The 19,093-nt window shown below is 38.2% G+C and overlaps 2 protein-coding genes across 8 annotated transcripts in view; both read left to right on the forward strand.

Moving 5' to 3' along the window:
- LOC311076811 (protocadherin alpha-C2-like) overlaps positions 1-19,093 on the forward strand; it is an 85,546-nt gene that overhangs the window by 25,673 nt on the left and 40,780 nt on the right. The window contains exon 1 of one of the 7 annotated variants that reach the window (XM_084105240.1): positions 758-3,219. The exons of 5 other annotated variants lie outside the window; for them this stretch is intronic. In XM_084105240.1, the coding sequence (XP_083961366.1) occupies positions 856-3,219 (2,364 nt within the window). In that variant the 5' untranslated portion in view covers positions 758-855. Of the gene's footprint in view, positions 1-757; positions 3,220-14,557; positions 18,144-19,093 lie in introns of those variants that run through there. One more of the 7 variants, XM_084105237.1, reaches the window with a different exon arrangement.
- Positions 11,580-14,037, forward strand: LOC311076824 (protocadherin alpha-2-like; the record flags this gene model as incomplete). Its single annotated transcript, XM_084105301.1, has 1 exon — positions 11,580-14,037. The coding sequence occupies exon 1, from the start codon at positions 11,662-11,664 to the stop codon at positions 14,035-14,037; it is 2,376 nt and encodes a 791-aa protein (XP_083961427.1). The 5' UTR covers positions 11,580-11,661.

A 19,093-nucleotide genomic window follows, 5' to 3' on the forward strand; every position in this document is an offset into this window, starting at 1 on the left:
GAGACCCAAATCCGAGTCCCGGCTTGTGGACCTTTCCTGATCCTGTCCCTTCTCTAGCTCTCCCACCTCACTTACTGTCTAGCTACTGTCCTATCCCAATAAAAGGCGAAAACGCCAAACAAATATATATATATAAAAAATAAAACATAATATATATAAATACATTTATGGTATATTGCTTGTATGTTTCGAATACACTCGTAATGAATTTGTAATTTACTTGTAACACAAATAAAATCCACTTTAATATCACTAATCAAGCATGTAATTTGTCCTAAACAAGCACATAACTTAAAGTATACTAAGAATACTTGAAGTTGGTCCAATTTAGTACACAAATGTACACTAAATGCACTTAAAGTTATGCTTTAATTCAATTACAACTAAAATGTACTTAGTACAAAATTAGCTGTTTCAAAATAGCACACTTCAAGTTAACTAAACATTAACACACTTGAAGTATACTGATAATTAGTCTGGCTGTAAGTATACTTTTACTTTTTTTGTTGTTTTTTTGTTTTTTCCACCAGGGTATATAGCGGTGCTTTTCATTGTTGGATATTACTTTGAAAATGGCTGTTGGTGTCTCCAAGCATTTTGTTGTTCCTTCAGCTGTTTTGGTTATATTATTCCTGTTATGGCATAGTTTCAGCACATGGTGTCGCTGCAGACCGTCAGTTAAAGGTTTAAAGGATTTATTCTGAAGCCTCTCTCAGAATCTTGGTGTTATAGTGTTTCTGTCGTTGAGACATGATGTTGGTTTCTGTTCCGTCTCGTGTTGTCTGAATGCAAAGAAGATTCTCGTGCGTTTATTTTTTTGTTTTTACTGTCATTACCCCATTGTGAATCACCATCATGGCATTTACGGGATATTTCGAGTGTGGATTTATATTTTTCCTTTCTTTGCTGGATTCTGCGTTTGCTCAGATCGTCTATTCCGTACCGGAAGAGGTAAATAAGGGAACAGTTGTTGGCAATATAGCGAAAGACCTGAACATAAATGTTTACGACCTGGAATCTCGCATGTTTGAGATCGTGACTGGATCAAATAAGAAGTATTTTGACGTAAATCTGAAAACTGGCGTGCTGTTTGTTAATGAAAGGATTGACCGTGAGGAGATATGTATGTCGAACCAGAAATGCTCTTTGAATATAGAGGCCCTCGCTAAAAATCCTCATCATCTTTACAGGGTGGAGATTAAGATCTTGGATATTAACGACAATGCGCCACATTTTCCTGTTAAAGTGTTTACTATAAATATAACCGAAACAGCCAATCCCGGAGAGAGATTTCCTCTCCCTGTGTCCGAGGACTCTGATGTTGGCAGTAATTCACTGAAAGAGTACAAACTGAGTCCGAATGAACATTTCAGTCTCGATACACTGAGTGAAGACCAGAGTGTGTCTGCAGAGTTAGTGCTGAACAAGGCTTTAGATCGAGAGAAGCAAGCGACTATTAAGTTAGTTCTCACCGGGACAGATGGAGGAAAACCACCTAAATCAGGAACTTTAAATATTATTATAAACGTCATGGATGTTAATGATAATAACCCAGTGTTCAGTCAACCTCTTTACAAAGTCAAACTAAAAGAAAATGTTGCTGCTGGTACTAAAGTTTTATCTGTGTTTGCCTCTGACTTGGATGAAGGAATAAACCGTGAAATTGTGTACTCATTTGTTGGTCATGGAAAGAAGCAAGACCTGTTTTCCATTATCCCTGAGACAGGAGATATTGTTGTAAAAGGGCAAATTGATTACGAGGAAAATCCTGCTATTGAGTTACGAGTTCAGGCGAGAGATAAAGGCAGTACACCAAGGAGCACACATTGTAAAGTTTTAATAGAAGTTATAGATGAAAATGACAATGCACCAGAGATAATTGTGACTCCTCTTTTGGAAAATGTGAAAGAAGACACAAAGTCAGGAACTGCTGTTGCTTTAGTCACAGTGTCTGATAAAGATGGAGGTAAGAATGGCATTGTTCACTGTGCGCTGAAAGGCTCGTTTCCTTTCAAACTGGAGACGTCATATAACAATCATTATTCTCTAGTGGTAGACGGACCTCTGGACAGAGAGAGTGTTTCTCAGTATAACATCACAATTACAGCTTCAGATGAAGGAACTCCGGCTCTTTCCAGCAGCACTGTTATAACTGTACATATCTCTGATGTTAATGACAATGCCCCACATTTCCCAGCACCCGTTATTAACGCTTTTCTAAGTGAGAATGGTCAAGCTGGAGGACTCGTGACAAAAGTGACAGCTGATGATTCAGACACTGGTGAGAACGCAGAACTTTCATATTCACTGTTAGACAGTTCCAGCTCCAGTGTTCCTGTAACAACACTGATCAATATAAACTCTTTGAGTGGAGAAATATTCAGTTTACAATCATTTAATCATGAAGAAACAAAAAGATTTCAGTTTGAAGTGATGGCAACAGACTCTGGTGTTCCTCCTCTGAGCAGTAATGTGACTGTAAATGTGTTTATTCTGGATGAGAATGACAACAGTCCAGTTATTTTACCGCCTTATTCTGATCCTGGATCAGTTAATACTGAGAACATTCCCTACTCTGCTGAAGCGGGATACTTTGTAGCTAAGATCAGAGCTGTTGATGCTGACTCTGGATATAACGCTCTTCTGTCTTATCATATAAGTGAACCCAAAGGAACGAATCTCTTCCGCATTGGAAGCAGCACTGGACAAATAAAGACTAAGAGACGAATGAGTGACAATGACTTAAAAACTCACCCACTTATTATTACAGTGTCTGATAATGGAGAGCCATCACTCTCAGCGACTATGTCCATGGATGTTGTGGTTGTTGAGAGTCTGGATGACATAAAGACATCATTCAGAGAAGTTCCTGTTAAAGAGGAGAGTTTTTCAGATCTGAATGTGTATCTGCTCATCGCTATCGTCTCAGTATCAGTCATCTTTTTACTGAGTCTCGTGGGTTTGATAGCAGCTAAATGCTACAGGACAGACGGCAGTTTCAGCAGGTACAGCGCTCCAGTGATCAGCACCCATCCAGACGGAAGCTGGTCCTTCTCTAAATCTACTCAACAGTATGACGTGTGTTTTAGTTCAGACACAATAAAGAGTGATGTAGTCGTTTTCCCCTCGCCGTTTCCACCAGCAGACGCGGAGCTGATCAGCATTAATAGTGGAGAAGACACTTTTACGCGCACCCAAACTCTTCCTACCACTGGAAAGGTAAGCTACTGCTTACTTATCTGTAAATATAATTTCACTGCAATTAAATTACACGCTGCAATTTGTGTGAAACGTTTCAGAGACACACTGCTCCTTATTTTGGTAATGAAGTATCTTACAAATCTTAAAAAGTGAACAAAAATGCCATCCAGATATTTGTATCTGAAAACTAAAAATGTAAATTGATGCGTAAATTGATCTCGTGGGTTTGATAGCATCTAAATGCTACAGGACAGACGGCAGTTTCAGCAAGTACAGTTCTTTAGTCCCCCTAAAAACTTCCGATTAACTCCGTAATCTGTACACTAATTCGTTATCGCCTCAGTCCCCTTTAAAATCCAAATGAAACCGGCGGCAGGCTTCGGCTCATCCCCGTATTTTAGTGTGCGTTATTCAGCGTGTTCTTCAATCTTCATCGGCGCAGCGCGTCAGAAGCAGAAGACAACGTGTTTGCATTTATTAATAGTTTATGATATCTAAATCTGTCTAGTTTTTTGTCATAAACTGAGTTTACATATGATGCGGGAGGAAATCAAGTAAAATCTGGGCTTTAAAAAAAGGAAAAAAAAGAAAGAAAATGAAATGCATTTAATCTAAATGGCATGAGACTTTGTGACTTTTCCTACTCTTCCTATACTTTATAATTCAGTAAAATAAAATAGCTAAAATTTGTTATGAATTTTAGCTGGTTATTTAAAATGATTAGAAATGAATTCAATATTCAGGGATTGACTTGATAGAACATGCTGTATTGTTCATTCCTACCCAAGTGTCAGCAATTTATTATTATTATTTATTTTATTTGTTTAAATCTTATCCTCATTGTAGGCTCAGCCTCCCTGATATTGAAATCCTAGAATCGCCCCTGGCTAATTGCTATCAAATTTGTTTACAGACGTGCGACTCACGTCACTGGATAGGAGTTCACGCGCAGTTTGTGATGTTTAGTAATTACATCAACTGTACTAACGGCATTAATACCCATTTAACAATACATTAATTGACATTTTGAAATATGTATGTACTTGTGTGTTTTTGTATTTGTGGCTGACTGGTTTAATATCGCATCCAACTGGTGTTAGTGTGCTGCGACTGCATCGATCAGTACCATGGACAGCAGTACACTAATATGAGTTCTAGCGTGAAAATGTTACATTTCTGATGAATTTGAACATGTGCTTCTCTGTTTTTTTTTTTTTTTTTTTGGCCATTTAAAATTATTATAATTTACGATAAATCATAGACTTGTTTTTGTTTTGTGTTTGGTAACTATGGTTTGTTTTTAGTGGTGTCATTTCATCTCAAATGCGTCATGTGTTTCTTCAGTGGATTTGGAAATATAATATACTTGTAATGGCATAATGTCAGCACATGGTGTCGCTGCAGACCGTCAGTTAAAGGTTTAAAGGATTTATTCTGAAGCCTCTCTCAGAATCTTGGTGTTATAGTGTATCTGTCGTTGAGACATGATGATGGTTTCTGTTTCGTCTCGTGCTTCCTAATGCAAAGAAGAAATATTGGCTTCTCTCGCCTTTATATTTTTTTTAGCTATCTTCAAGACATTTGTGAATCACCATCATGGCATTTATGGGATATTTCGAGTGTGGATTTATATTTTTCCTTTCTTTGCTGGATTCTGCGTTTGCTCAGATCGTCTATTCCGTACCGGAAGAGGTAAATAAGGGAACAGTTGTTGGCAATATAGCGAAAGATTTGAACATAAACGTTCATGACCTGGAATCTCGCATGTTTGAGATCGTGACTGGATCAAATAAGAAGTATTTTGACGTAAATCTGAAAACTGGCGTGCTGTTTGTTAATGAAAGGATTGACCGTGAGGAGATATGTATGTCGAACCAGAAATGCTCTTTGAATATAGAGGCCCTCGCTGAAAATCCTCATCATCTTTACAGGGTGGAGATTAAGATCTTGGATATAAACGACAATGCGCCACATTTTCCTGTTAAAGTATTTGCATTGAATATTACAGAAAACGCAAGCCCTGGAGAGAGATTTCCTCTCCCTGTGTCCGAGGACTCTGATGTTGGCAGTAATTCACTGAAAGAGTACAAACTGAGTCCGAATGAACATTTCAGTCTCGATACACTGAGTGAAGATCAGAGTGTGTCTGCAGAGTTAGTGCTGAGCAAGGCTTTAGATCGAGAGAAGCAAGCGACTATTAAGTTAGTTCTCACCGGGACAGATGGAGGAAAACCACCTAAATCAGGGACTTTAAATATTATTATAAACGTTATGGATATTAATGATAATAACCCAGTGTTCAGTCAACCTCTTTACAAAGTCAAACTAAAAGAAAATGTTGCTGCTGGTACTAAAGTTTTATCTGTGTTTGCCTCTGACTTGGATGAAGGAATAAACAGTGAAATTGTGTACTCATTTGCGGATCATGGTAAGAAGCAAGACACTTTTACCATTATTCCTGAGACAGGAGATATTGTTGTAAAAGGGCGTATAAACTTCGAAGAGAATCCTGCAATTGAATTGCGAGTTCGTGCAAGAGATAAAGGCCATTCGCCAAGGAGCACACAATGTAAAGTTTTAATAGAAGTTATGGATGAAAATGATAATGCACCAGAGATAACAGTGACTCCACTTCTAAAAACTGTGAAAGAAGACATAAAGTCAGGAACTGCAGTTGCTTTAGTCACAGTGTCTGATAAAGATGGAGGTAAGAATGGCATTGTTCACTGTGCGCTGAAAGGCTCGTTTCCTTTCAAACTGGAGACGTCATATAACAATCATTATTCTCTAGTGGTAGACGGACCTCTGGACAGAGAGAGTGTTTCTCAGTATAACATCACAATTACAGCTTCAGATGAAGGAACTCCGGCTCTTTCCAGCAGCACTGTTATAACTGTACATATCTCTGATGTTAATGACAATGCCCCACATTTCCCAGCACCCGTTATTAACGCTTTTCTAAGTGAGAATGGTCAAGCTGGAGGTCTCGTGACAAAAGTGACAGCTGATGATTCAGACACTGGTGAGAACGCAGAACTTTCATATTCACTGTTAGACAGTTCCAGCTCCAGTGTTCCTGTAACAACACTGATCAATATAAACTCTTTGAGTGGAGAAATATTCAGTTTACAATCATTTAATCACGAAGAAACAAAAAGATTTCAGTTTGAAGTGATGGCAACAGACTCTGGTGTTCCTCCTCTGAGCAGTAATGTGACTGTAAATGTGTTTATTCTGGATGAGAATGACAACAGTCCAGTTATTTTACCGCCTTATTCTGATCCTGGATCAATTAATACTGAGAACATTCCCTACTCTGCTGAAGCGGGATACTTTGTAGCCAAGATCAGAGCTGTTGATGCTGACTCTGGATATAACGCTCTTCTGTCTTATCATATAAGTGAACCCAAAGGAACGAATCTCTTCCGCATTGGAAGCAGCACTGGACAAATAAAGACTAAGAGACGAATGAGTGACAATGACTTAAAAACTCACCCACTTATTATTACAGTGTCTGATAATGGAGAGCCATCACTCTCAGCGACTATGTCCATGGATGTTGTGGTTGTTGAGAGTCTGGATGACATAAAGACATCATTCAGAGAAGTTCCTGTTAAAGAGGAGAGTTTTTCAGATCTGAATGTGTATCTGCTCATCGCTATCGTCTCAGTATCAGTCATCTTTTTACTGAGTCTCGTGGGTTTGATAGCAGCTAAATGCTACAGGACAGACGGCAGTTTCAGCAGGTACAGCGCTCCAGTGATCAGCACCCATCCAGACGGAAGCTGGTCCTTCTCTAAATCTACTCAACAGTATGACGTGTGTTTTAGTTCAGACACAATAAAGAGTGATGTAGTCGTTTTCCCCTCGCCGTTTCCACCAGCAGACGCGGAGCTGATCAGCATTAATAGTGGAGAAGACACTTTTACGCGCACTCAAACTCTTCCTACTGGAAAGGTAAGAAGATCATTGAAAATTCGTGTTTTAATATTTACATCTTAATTATTGTACGCTGCTGTTCGCAATTATTTCTTATGGTTGTCATAAATGTTGGTTTGGTTTTCACAACGTGGTTGTTTCACTTGATTTTAAGGTTGTTGTGATAAATTATGAATACGTTTAATCTGCAGTTTTACTAACATACTATGATTAATCGTATCCTGCATGGGTGTTTATTTTTTGTAATTTTTTAGTTTTTTTTTTAGTTTTCAAGAATCAAAACAATTAATATTTTAAAATAATGTAATAATCGATATAGTTTACAAAACAGAAAAGCGATGTCAAGCAAAAGTAACAAAGTACAGACGTACGTGACAGGAAATGTGAAATTAAATTGCGAAAAGGAAACGAAATAATAATAATATTATTAATAATATTAATAATAATAATAATTCCGATCCTAATTGGTCAATACAGCATTCCAACCATTTTATTTTTCATGATATAGTAACTGCTTTGATCTCTTCACTATGTCTCTGTGCATCTCCCCAAGAGGATCATTATTTTTGTTGCAAAGCAGTGTTCTGTCATAACCTGCCCCGAGGACAATATTTTTTAGCCAGCGTCTTTTCCCCCCATCTTTGGATTTTTTTCTTCCACTTTGTTTGCAGTCTTATTAGCTAATTAGCAGCATTAACAAGTGGATTATATAATAAGTAATCTGTCATTAATATATATATATATTGCGGTGCTTTTTATTGTTGGATTAATTTGAAAATCACTATCTTTGTTGGTGTCTCCAAGCATTTTGTTGTTCCTTCAGCTGTTTTGGTTATATATTAGTCCTGTTATGGCATAGTTTCAGCACACGGTGTCGCTGCAGACCGTCAGTTAAAGGTTTAAAGGATTTATTCTGAAGCCTCTCTCAGAATCTTAGTGTTATAGTGTTTCTGTCGTTGAGACATGATGTTGGTTTCTGTTCCGTCTCGTGTTGTCTGAATGCAAAGAAGATTCTCGTGCGTTTATTTTTTTGTTTTTACTGTCATTACCCCATTGTGAATCACCATCATGGCATTTACAGGATATTTCGTGTGTGGATTTATAATTTTCCTTTCTTTGCTGGATTCTGCGTTTGCTCAGATCGTCTATTCCGTACCGGAAGAGGTAAATAAGGGAACAGTTGTTGGCAATATAGCGAAAGACCTGAACATAAATGTTTACGACCTGGAATCTCGCATGTTTGAGATCGTGACTGGATCAAATAAGAAGTATTTTGACGTAAATCTGAAAACTGGCGTGCTGTTTGTTAATGAAAGGATTGACCGTGAGGAGATATGTATGTCGAACCAGAAATGCTCTTTGAATATAGAGGCCCTCGCTGAAAATCCTCATCATCTTTACAGGGTGGAGATTAAGATATTGGATATTAACGACAATGCGCCACATTTTCCTGTTAAAGTATTTACTATAAATATAACTGAAACAGCCAATCCCGGAGAGAGATTTCCTCTCCCTGTGTCCGAGGACTCTGATGTTGGCAGTAATTCACTGAAAGAGTACAAACTGAGTCCGAATGAACATTTCAGTCTCGATACACTGAGTGAAGATCAGAGTGTGTCTGCAGAGTTAGTGCTGAACAAGGCTTTAGATCGAGAGAAGCAAGCGACTATTAAGTTAGTTCTCACCGGGACAGATGGAGGAAAACCACCTAAATCAGGAACTTTAAATATTATTATAAACGTCATGGATGTTAATGATAATAACCCAGTGTTCAGTCAACCTCTTTACAAAGTCAAACTAAAAGAAAATGTTGCTGCTGGTACTAAAGTTGTATCTGTGTTTGCCTCTGACTTGGATGAAGGAATAAATCGTGAAATTGTGTACTCGTTTGCTGGTCATGGAAAGAAACAAGACACTTTTACCATTATCCCTGAGACAGGAGATATTGTTGTAAAAGGGCAAATTGATTACGAGGAAAATCCTGCTATTGAATTGCGAGTCCAAGCAAGAGATAAAGGCAGTACACCAAGGAGCACACATTGTAAAGTTTTAATAGAAGTTATGGATGAAAATGATAATGCACCAGAGATAACAGTGACTCCACTTCTGAAAACTGTGAAAGAAGACTTAAAGTCAGGAACTGCAGTTGCTTTAGTCACAGTGTCTGATAAAGATGGAGGTAAGAATGGCATTGTTCACTGTGCGCTGAAAGGCTCGTTTCCTTTCAAACTGAAGACGTCATATAACAATCATTATTCTCTAGTGGTAGACGGACCTCTGGACAGAGAGAGTGTTTCTCAGTATAACATCACAATTACAGCTTCAGATGAAGGAACTCCGGCTCTTTCCAGCAGCACTGTTATAACTGTACATATCTCTGATGTTAATGACAATGCCCCACATTTCCCAGCACCCGTTATTAACGCTTTTCTAAGTGAGAATGGTCAAGCTGGAGGTCTCGTGACAAAAGTGACAGCTGATGATTCAGACACTGGTGAGAACGCAGAACTTTCATATTCACTGTTAGACAGTTCCAGCTCCAGTGTTCCTGTAACAACACTGATCAATATAAACTCTTTGAGTGGAGAAATATTCAGTTTACAATCATTCAATCACGAAGAAACAAAAAGATTTCAGTTTGAAGTGATGGCAACAGACTCTGGTGTTCCTCCTCTGAGCAGTAATGTGACTGTAAATGTGTTTATTCTGGATGAGAATGACAACAGTCCAGTTATTTTACCGCCTTATTCTGATCCTGGATCAGTTAATACTGAGAACATTCCCTACTCTGCTGAAGCGGGATACTTTGTAGCCAAGATCAGAGCTGTTGATGCTGACTCTGGATATAACGCTCTTCTGTCTTATCATATAAGTGAACCCAAAGGAACGAAACTTTTCCGCATTGGAAGCAGTACTGGACAAATAAAGACTAAGAGACGAATGAGTGACAATGACTTAAAAACTCACCCACTTATTATTACAGTGTCTGATAATGGAGAGCCTTCACTCTCAGCGACTATGTCCATGGATGTTGTGGTTGTTGAGAGTCTGGATGACATAAAGACATCATTCAGAGAAGTTCCTGTTAAAGAGGAGAGTTTTTCAGATCTGAATGTGTATCTGCTCATCGCTATCGTCTCAGTATCAGTCATCTTTTTACTGAGTCTCGTGGGTTTGATAGCAGCTAAATGCTACAGGACAGACGGCAGTTTCAGCAGGTACAGCGCTCCAGTGATCAGCACCCATCCAGACGGAAGCTGGTCCTTCTCTAAATCTACTCAACAGTATGACGTGTGTTTTAGTTCAGACACAATAAAGAGTGATGTAGTCGTTTTCCCCTCGCCGTTTCCACCAGCAGACGCGGAGCTGATCAGCATTAATAGTGGAGAAGACACTTTTACGCGCACACAAACTCTTCCTACCACCGAGAAGGTAAGAAGACTTTGGAACCCTAGTTGTGTAAAATTTGTGGAGTTTGAAATATTTTTGTTGTTGTCACTTAAGTTGTGTTGGTATTTGCAAACAATTTTTATCGCTTCTTTTCTTTGATTTAGCTGAACTGAATATCAATTTCCTCGTAGCTATTTTTCAATGACAACAAAAAGTCAAGTACAAATACCGATGCTGAAAAAAAAATAAAAATCATTCGTTGAATTTAATAAAAAAAAAAAATTATGGTAAGTGGTTGCACACAATTGATTTTAGCTACATTTAAACAAATGCATTAAGTTGAACTTAATCAATTTTAGTTCAACTTAATGCATTTGTTTAAATGTAGCTAAAATCAATTGTGTGCAACCACTTACCATAAAAACATTTATTAAATTCAACGAATCATTTTTTTCAGATGCAAGAAAATGCGATTTATAATTAATAAAGACAATAAAAGACGATGACGACTGATAATAATAATAATAACAATAAATCATAGTATGCATCTTATAATCAAGTTATTATGCTGTTTATATTAAACATTTATAAACTTAAGGGTACTTCGATTCTTTTTTGAGAGAGGGGGTCTTCAGCACCATGGACAAAGAACACATCATATCCTCGCTTTTCTTTCCGTACATTTTGGTAATCTTGGTTAGATGTAAATATATTTTATTTAATTAGCTTCCTTCTATGATCATAATTTACTTATTATAGCGAGTGCTGCAGATCTTTACCCAAAATGTGTCTTTTTATTTGCATTCATACTTTGCAATTCACTATAATTCGTTTTTTTTAAACATTGTAGATTTGAAGTGTGGAATATTGCACTCTAAATAAAATATCCCCATTCAGCATGCAGTTAAAACGCGCGATGTCGTTGTAGACCATGAATTTGAAGCACTTCTCGTATTAAAATGAGGCTCCTCCCCTATAGTGGAAGAGCAACCGCCTATTATTGCCATGAGCAAATGATAAGGTATTATACAGTAGCCTACATGCTTCCGAGACGAAGAGCCTGACAGCAACAAGACACACATACGTTTTTTTTTAAAGATGATTCATCTTTAAAGCTTTAAAGGAACAACGATGGAAATCTTAAGATATTTTTGGGTCATAACAGCTCTTCATTTTGGTTTATGGCAATTTTCATTCGGCAAGATTATCTATTCGGTGTCGGAGGAAGTAAACAAGGGAACTGTTGTCGGAAATATAGCAAAAGATCTCAAGATCAATGTTCAGGAGCTGGAATCTCGTATCTTGCAGCTTGTATCCGGATCCAACAGAAAATATTTTGACGTGAATTTGAAAACGGGAGCGTTGTTCGTGAATGAAAGAATTGACCGGGAGGAATTATGCTTCGCTAATCAGGAATGTGCTCTTAATTTGGAGGCTATTGTTCAAAATCCTCATAGTCTTTATCGAATTGAAATTAATGTTCTGGATGTTAACGATAATGCTCCATATTTTGTGGACAGCGTTGTAATGATAAACATTACCGAGGATGTTGTTCCAGGGGAGAGATTCCATCTTCCTGTAGCTGAGGATAACGACATTGGCATTAATGCACTGAAAGACTACAAACTGAGCAAGAATGAACACTTTTCTGTTGACGTGCAAACTGAAGAGCAAAGTGTGTCTGCTGAATTAGTGCTTCAGAAACCTTTAGATCGTGAAAAGCAATCGGTAATTCCTCTTGTATTGACAGCTGTTGATGGAGGAAAGCTTGCAAAGACAGGCACATTAAGTGTAATAGTGAATGTTATTGATATAAATGATAACAAGCCTGTCTTCAGCAAACCATTGTACAAGATCAAGGTGAGAGAAAATGTTTCTGTTGGTTCAAAAATAATATCTTTGACTGCTACTGATTTGGATGAGGGCACCAATAGTGACATTATTTATTCCATAGCTGAACATGGAAACATAAAAAAGCAAAGTCTATTCACTGTGGTTCCTGAAAGCGGGGATATTGTTGTAAAGGGTCAGATAGACCATGAGATAAATGCTGCAATTGAATTGCGAATTCAGGCAAAAGATAACGGCAGTCCACCAAAGAGCACCCAGTGTAAAGTTTTAATAGAAGTTATGGATGAAAATGATAATGCACCAGAGATAATTGTGACTCCTCTTTTGGAAAATGTGAAAGAAGACACAAAGTCAGGAACTGCAGTTGCTTTAGTCACAGTGTCTGATAAAGATGGAGGTAAGAATGGCATTGTTCACTGTGCGCTGAAAGGCTCGTTTCCTTTCAAACTGGAGACGTCATATAACAATCATTATTCTCTAGTGGTAGACGGACCTCTGGACAGAGAGAGTGTTTCTCAGTATAACATCACAATTACAGCTTCAGATGAAGGAACTCCGGCTCTTTCCAGCAGCACTGTTATAACTGTACATATCTCTGATGTTAATGACAATGCCCCACATTTCCCAGCACCCGTTATTAACGCTTTTCTAAGTGAGAATGGTCAAGCTGGAGGTCTAGTGACAAAAGTGACAGCTGATGATTCAGACACTGGTGAGAACGCAGAACTTTCATATTCACTGTTAGACAGTTCCAGCTCCAGTGTTCCTGTAACAACACTGATCAATATAAACTCTCTGAGTGGAGAAATATTCAGTTTACAATCATTTAATCACGAAGAAACAAAAAGATTTCAGTTTGAAGTGATGGCAACAGACTCTGGTGTTCCTCCTCTGAGCAGTAATGTGACTGTAAATGTGTTTATTCTGGATGAGAATGACAACAGTCCAGTTATTTTACCGCCTTATTCTGATCCTGGATCAGTTAATACTGAGAACATTCCCTACTCTGCTGAAGCGGGATACTTTGTAGCCAAGATCAGAGCTGTTGATGCTGACTCTGGATATAACGCTCTTCTGTCTTATCATATAAGTGAACCCAAAGGAACGAATCTCTTCCGCATTGTAAGCAGCACTGGAGAAATAAAGACTAAGAGACGAATGAGTGACAATGACTTAAAAACTCACCCACTTATTATTACAGTGTCTGATAATGGAGAGCCATCACTCTCAGCGACTATGTCCATGGATGTTGTGGTTGTTGAGAGTCTGGATGACATAAAGACATCATTCAGAGAAGTTCCTGTTAAAGAGGAGAGTTTTTCAGATCTGAATGTGTATCTGCTCATCGCTATCGTCTCAGTATCAGTCATCTTTTTACTGAGTCTCGTGGGTTTGATAGCAGCTAAATGCTACAGGACAGACGGCAGTTTCAGCAGGTACAGCGCTCCAGTGATCAGCACCCATCCAGACGGAAGCTGGTCCTTCTCTAAATCTACTCAACAGTATGACGTGTGTTTTAGTTCAGACACAATAAAGAGTGATGTAGTCGTTTTCCCCTCAACGTTTCCATTGCCAGACGCAGAGCTAATCAGCATTAATGAAGGAGACACTTTTAATAGGACTCAAACTCTTCCAAGCACTGGCAAGGTAAGATAAAACTTATATCTTACAGTTTGAAAATAGTATCATACTGAACAGACTCTTGTTAGCAGTTTGGATTAGTTTTACTATGTGAGTGAATGCGTGATTTTGAAACATGGTTTAACGTGGAGTTGTTCATATTCACATATGTGACCTTGGATCACAAAACCAGTCACAAGTCACACAGGTATATTTGTGGCAATAGCCAACAATACTGTACGGGTCAAAATGATAGATTTTTCTTTTACGCCCAAAATCATTAGGATATTAAGTAAAGATCATGTTCCATTAAGATATTTTGTAAATCTCCTACCGTAAATATATAAAACATTTATTTTTGTGAGTGAATGCAGCATAATCACAAACATTAATGGACAACTTTAAAGGCGATTTTCTCAATGTTTCAATTTTTTTTTGCACCCTCAGGTTCCAGATTTTCTTTCAGATGGTGTATAAATCTCAATTTCAGAAAATGTACCCATGTGACTGGTTTTGTGGTCCAGGGTCACATATCACACTAAGGAACGTTGTGATTGTGAATGGGCAGTTGTGTTCAAGAGTACACACACATACACTGATTGTTTTCAGCATTGTTTACTCCAGTGTTACATTGGCATTCCAGTTCCATTTTTCTAATAGGATCTTTATGTTGGTACCAAGATGTACATAACATCCATCTTGTCACTGCTGATCAGATTGTAGGTTGTCGTGCAAGGGATGAAATGTCAGCCAGGGTGGATGTAATGGCAAACAAGCACTACATTTGCCATGTTATATAATTTCTTAATAATTATTATTTTTGCTGTTCTGAGAACATCTCATTGTGTCTATCGTTCTTTTCAGGTCATGTAGTTTGTTCCAGGGAAAGTCAAAAAGAGGCTTGTTGTTGGAAATGTGCATTGTTGGAAGGCTGTCACATATTTCAGAGTCTGCATGAAGGACCGTGAAAGTAAATCTGAAAACAAGTGTTCTGTTTAAGTAAACAGAAAGATAAATGGCCATAAAATAGCCAGTTGTAATGAAAATCTATCATTTTTTAGCTGATTTTTTTCTTCTGTTCATAGCTTCATGCTAGTATGTTTACAATACAGTTTCATATCTGATTCTGAATTAGTGTCACTAATTTTCAGCGTTAAAATTTCAAGAACAAATATACTTTTTCGATTTTGTATTTTATTCATTTATTTTTGACATATTTTAGCAAATAATTTACGACCATCTTATAACAGAATTAAGTGAATTTCAAATGGTACATAAGTTCATTTGTAATACGAGACGTTTCTATAATTAACGGTTTGTCCCAATGTATTCAAACAAAATAATGAATTTTATACTTATTTAGGTTACTGCATTTTGAACGCACGCGCGTTTGAAGTTGTGCTGTGTTTTGGTGTAGCCTATTTTATATAGACTTTTAATAGACAAACAAAGCTTTTCCTGTGGTAACTTAATTTACTCTAGGTGATATTTTGTTTTGTGGTGCTGTAGCCTATAATATTTGTGTGGTTTCGTCACACAGAACCGCGCGTAATCCGCGTGGTGTCACTGCAGACCGCGAAACTTTAATAATTCCCATATAGCCTCTGAACTCCGCCTACAATTTGACTGAGTGACGTGCTGTAACCGGGCGTCACAATCTAGATGCTTTTCGCGTGCATGTTTCCGTATGTGTCATTCTTTATTCTGGGTGTTTAGAGTTTTGATCACCGGTGTAGTGTTTTGATCACGTTGGCGTCTCACACGGAAGGATGGCAGACAGAATGGACTTTACGTTCCCGCATTTCATTTTCCTCTGGCTCGTGATGTGTGTTTCAGTGCCTGCGGATGGTCAGATTGTCTACTCCGTGTCCGAGGAAGTAAATATCGGAACTGTCGTCGGGAATGTGGTAAAGGACATGCATTTAAACGCCCAAGATTTGGAATCACGGGCGTTTCAGCTTGTATTCGGCACGAAGACGAGGTATTTCGATGTGAATCTGAAATCTGGCGTCTTGTATGTTGCTGAAAGAATTGACCGCGAGCAGCTATGTCCTAATACTCCATCCTGCTCCTTGAATTTTGAAGCGATAGTTAACCACCCTCTTAGTCTGAGCCGAGTGACAGTTAATGTTAATGATGTGAATGACAATTCTCCTGCATTCCCTGTTGAAACTCAAGTTTTGAATATCTCTGAATCAGTGCAGCCAGGAGCCACATTTTCCTTGATCAGCGCATTGGATGAAGATGTTGGACCTTTCTCTGTTAAAAGCTATAAACTGAGTCCTAATGAACATTTCTCATTAGAAGTGCACCCGGGTGGTGAACATGGCATGTCTGCAGAGTTAATCCTTCGAAAAGCTTTAGACAGAGAGAGAGAACCTGTAATTCGACTAGTCTTGACCGCTTCCGATGGAGGGAAACCGTCAAGATCCGGGACATTACAAATTATAGTTAACATTTTAGATACAAATGATAATGCTCCAGTGTTTAGCAATCCTCTTTATAAAGTCAGTGTGACAGAGAACACACCACGAGGAACTAAGATAATCAAACTCAATGCTACTGACATGGATGAAGGTCCAAATGGGGAAGTAACATATTTGTTTAGCAGTCATGGTCAGGAAAAAAATCTTGATGTTTTTGCAATCAGTCCTGATTCTGGGGATATTGAAGTAAAAGGAAATATTGATTTTGAGGACAAAGCTTTTTATGAACTTAGAGTAGAGGCCCATGATAAGGGTCTTTCCCCAATGACGGTTAATTGTAAAGTACTAATCGAAGTCATAGATGTAAATGATAATGCACCAGAAATAGTAATAACATCCCTGCTGTCTTCATTAAGGGAAGATGCAAAAATTGGCACTGCTGTGGCTCTGGTCACAGTTTCAGACAAGGACGGTGGAATGAATGGGAAAGTGAGTTGTAAGCTGCAAGGAGATTTACCTTTCAAACTTGAGTCTTCCTACAAAAATTATTACTCTGTTGTTTTAGAAGGCCAGCTTGACAGGGAAAAAATCTCCAAGTATAATGTTACCCTAATAGCAGTGGATGAGGGAACCCCACCTCTTTCCAGCACCAGTGTGGTTTATGTTGATGTTTCAGATGTGAATGACAATCCTCCGCAATTTAATGGAAAAAGCATTAGTGTCTATGTAAAAGAAAACATGCCACCAGGAACCCTTATTCACACAGTGTCAGCAGTTGACAGAGATTCAAATGAAAATGCTGAGATTTCTTACTCTATTGTGGATAACAAAGCAACAAGCATCCATTCTGTTAGTGTTAACTCATTGACAGGCCAGTTGTATAACCTACAGTCTTTCAATTTTGAAGAACAGAAAACCCTTAGTTTCCATGTTCAGGCCATAGATGCTGGTGTTCCTCCTCTGAGCAGTAATGTGACTGTAAATGTGTTTATCCTGGATGAGAATGACAACAGTCCAGTTATTTTACCGCCTTATTCTGATCCTGGATCAGTTAATACTGAGAACATTCCCTACTCTGCTGAAGCGGGATACTTTGTAGCCAAGATCAGAGCTGTTGATGCTGACTCTGGATATAACGCTCTTCTGTCTTATCATATAAGTGAACCCAAAGGAACGAATCTCTTCCGCATTGGAAGCAGCACTGGAGAAATAAAGACTAAGAGACGAATGAGTGACAATGACTTAAAAACTCACCCACTTATTATTACAGTGTCTGATAATGGAGAGCCATCACTCTCAGCGACTATGTCCATGGATGTTGTGGTTGTTGAGAGTCTGGATGACATAAAGACATCATTCAGAGAAGTTCCTGTTAAAGAGGAGAGTTTTTCAGATCTGAATGTGTATCTGCTCATCGCTATCGTCTCAGTATCAGTCATCTTTTTACTGAGTCTCGTGGGTTTGATAGCAGCTAAATGCTACAGGACAGACGGCAGTTTCAGCAGGTACAGCGCTCCAGTGATCAGCACCCATCCAGACGGAAGCTGGTCCTACTCCAAATCTACACAACAATATGATGTGTGTTTTAGCTCAGACACAATGAAGAGCGACATGGTGGTTTTCCCTTCACCATTTACGCCTGCAGAAGCTGAACTGGTCAGCATTCATGGAGAAGATACTTTTACACAAACCCAAACTCTTCCTACCACTGGGAAGGTGAGCATTATTTAAGACCTTGGTTTACGAAGTAGCTGAATTTTCACTTGGCCTATGGCCTATTCACATATTCACTATACACATGCTTTTCTTTGTTTTGTTTTTAGCTCTTATTTAGTTACTAGAAAAATATAGAAGTGAAGCAAAACATCATTCAGTTTTCTTCCGCTACTTACTTAAAATTATGCTGAATATGTGATTCATGCACAGATGTTGCAACTTGCATAACAAATCCTGCTACATTCAGTTTGCTTAAAGTAAATGATATCAATGAACCTGATTTAAAAATAGCAGTCATCTTGGTTTTAGCAAGTTGTTACCATTCTTTCCATCACATTTATATGATTAGAGTTTTCCTGTTTCAATTATTACCACAACTCTGACTGCAGAGCTTGTAAGTAGTGTTTCAGCACCATCAGTGATGGACAGCACCACCTCACTGATACACAGGCACACCAAGAGCTTGGTAGTACTGCTCTCATATTGCACTCAAGATTTAATGATTTGATTATTAATTAATCAAAGACAACTGTTTTAATTATAACTCTTTAATTACTTTAAACTGCAGTTTCAAGCAGGTTGCGACAGCTACTCCCTAGTCTTCAAAGAGAATTTAAATGATGTTTAATAAGCTTCACTAACCTACTGCTTAGAATACAGAATTGAGTTGGTGATTTATTTAAGAGTTTTTGTATAACTTTAGTTTTGTTACTGAGTTTTGCATGTTAGGTCACTGAATGCTTTATTTTTACACTTTCTGCACTTTTTTGTGCATGTTCAGTGATACTGCCAATATATGGATAAAAGTGTCTGCTACATGCATAAATGTAAATATGTATGTTTAATGTGAGTTGGTTGGTCTCAGACATATGCTTCATGTTCCTTCGTCTCATAGTTAGTCATGCCTCTTGAGTCTTTTTTTCCCTTAGTCCTTGAGAGAGGACAGGGAT

The sequence above is a fragment of the Abramis brama genome (genome assembly GCF_963993115.1).
Source record: "Abramis brama genome assembly, chromosome: 25".
Classification (NCBI taxonomy): Eukaryota; Metazoa; Chordata; class Actinopteri; order Cypriniformes; family Leuciscidae; genus Abramis; species Abramis brama.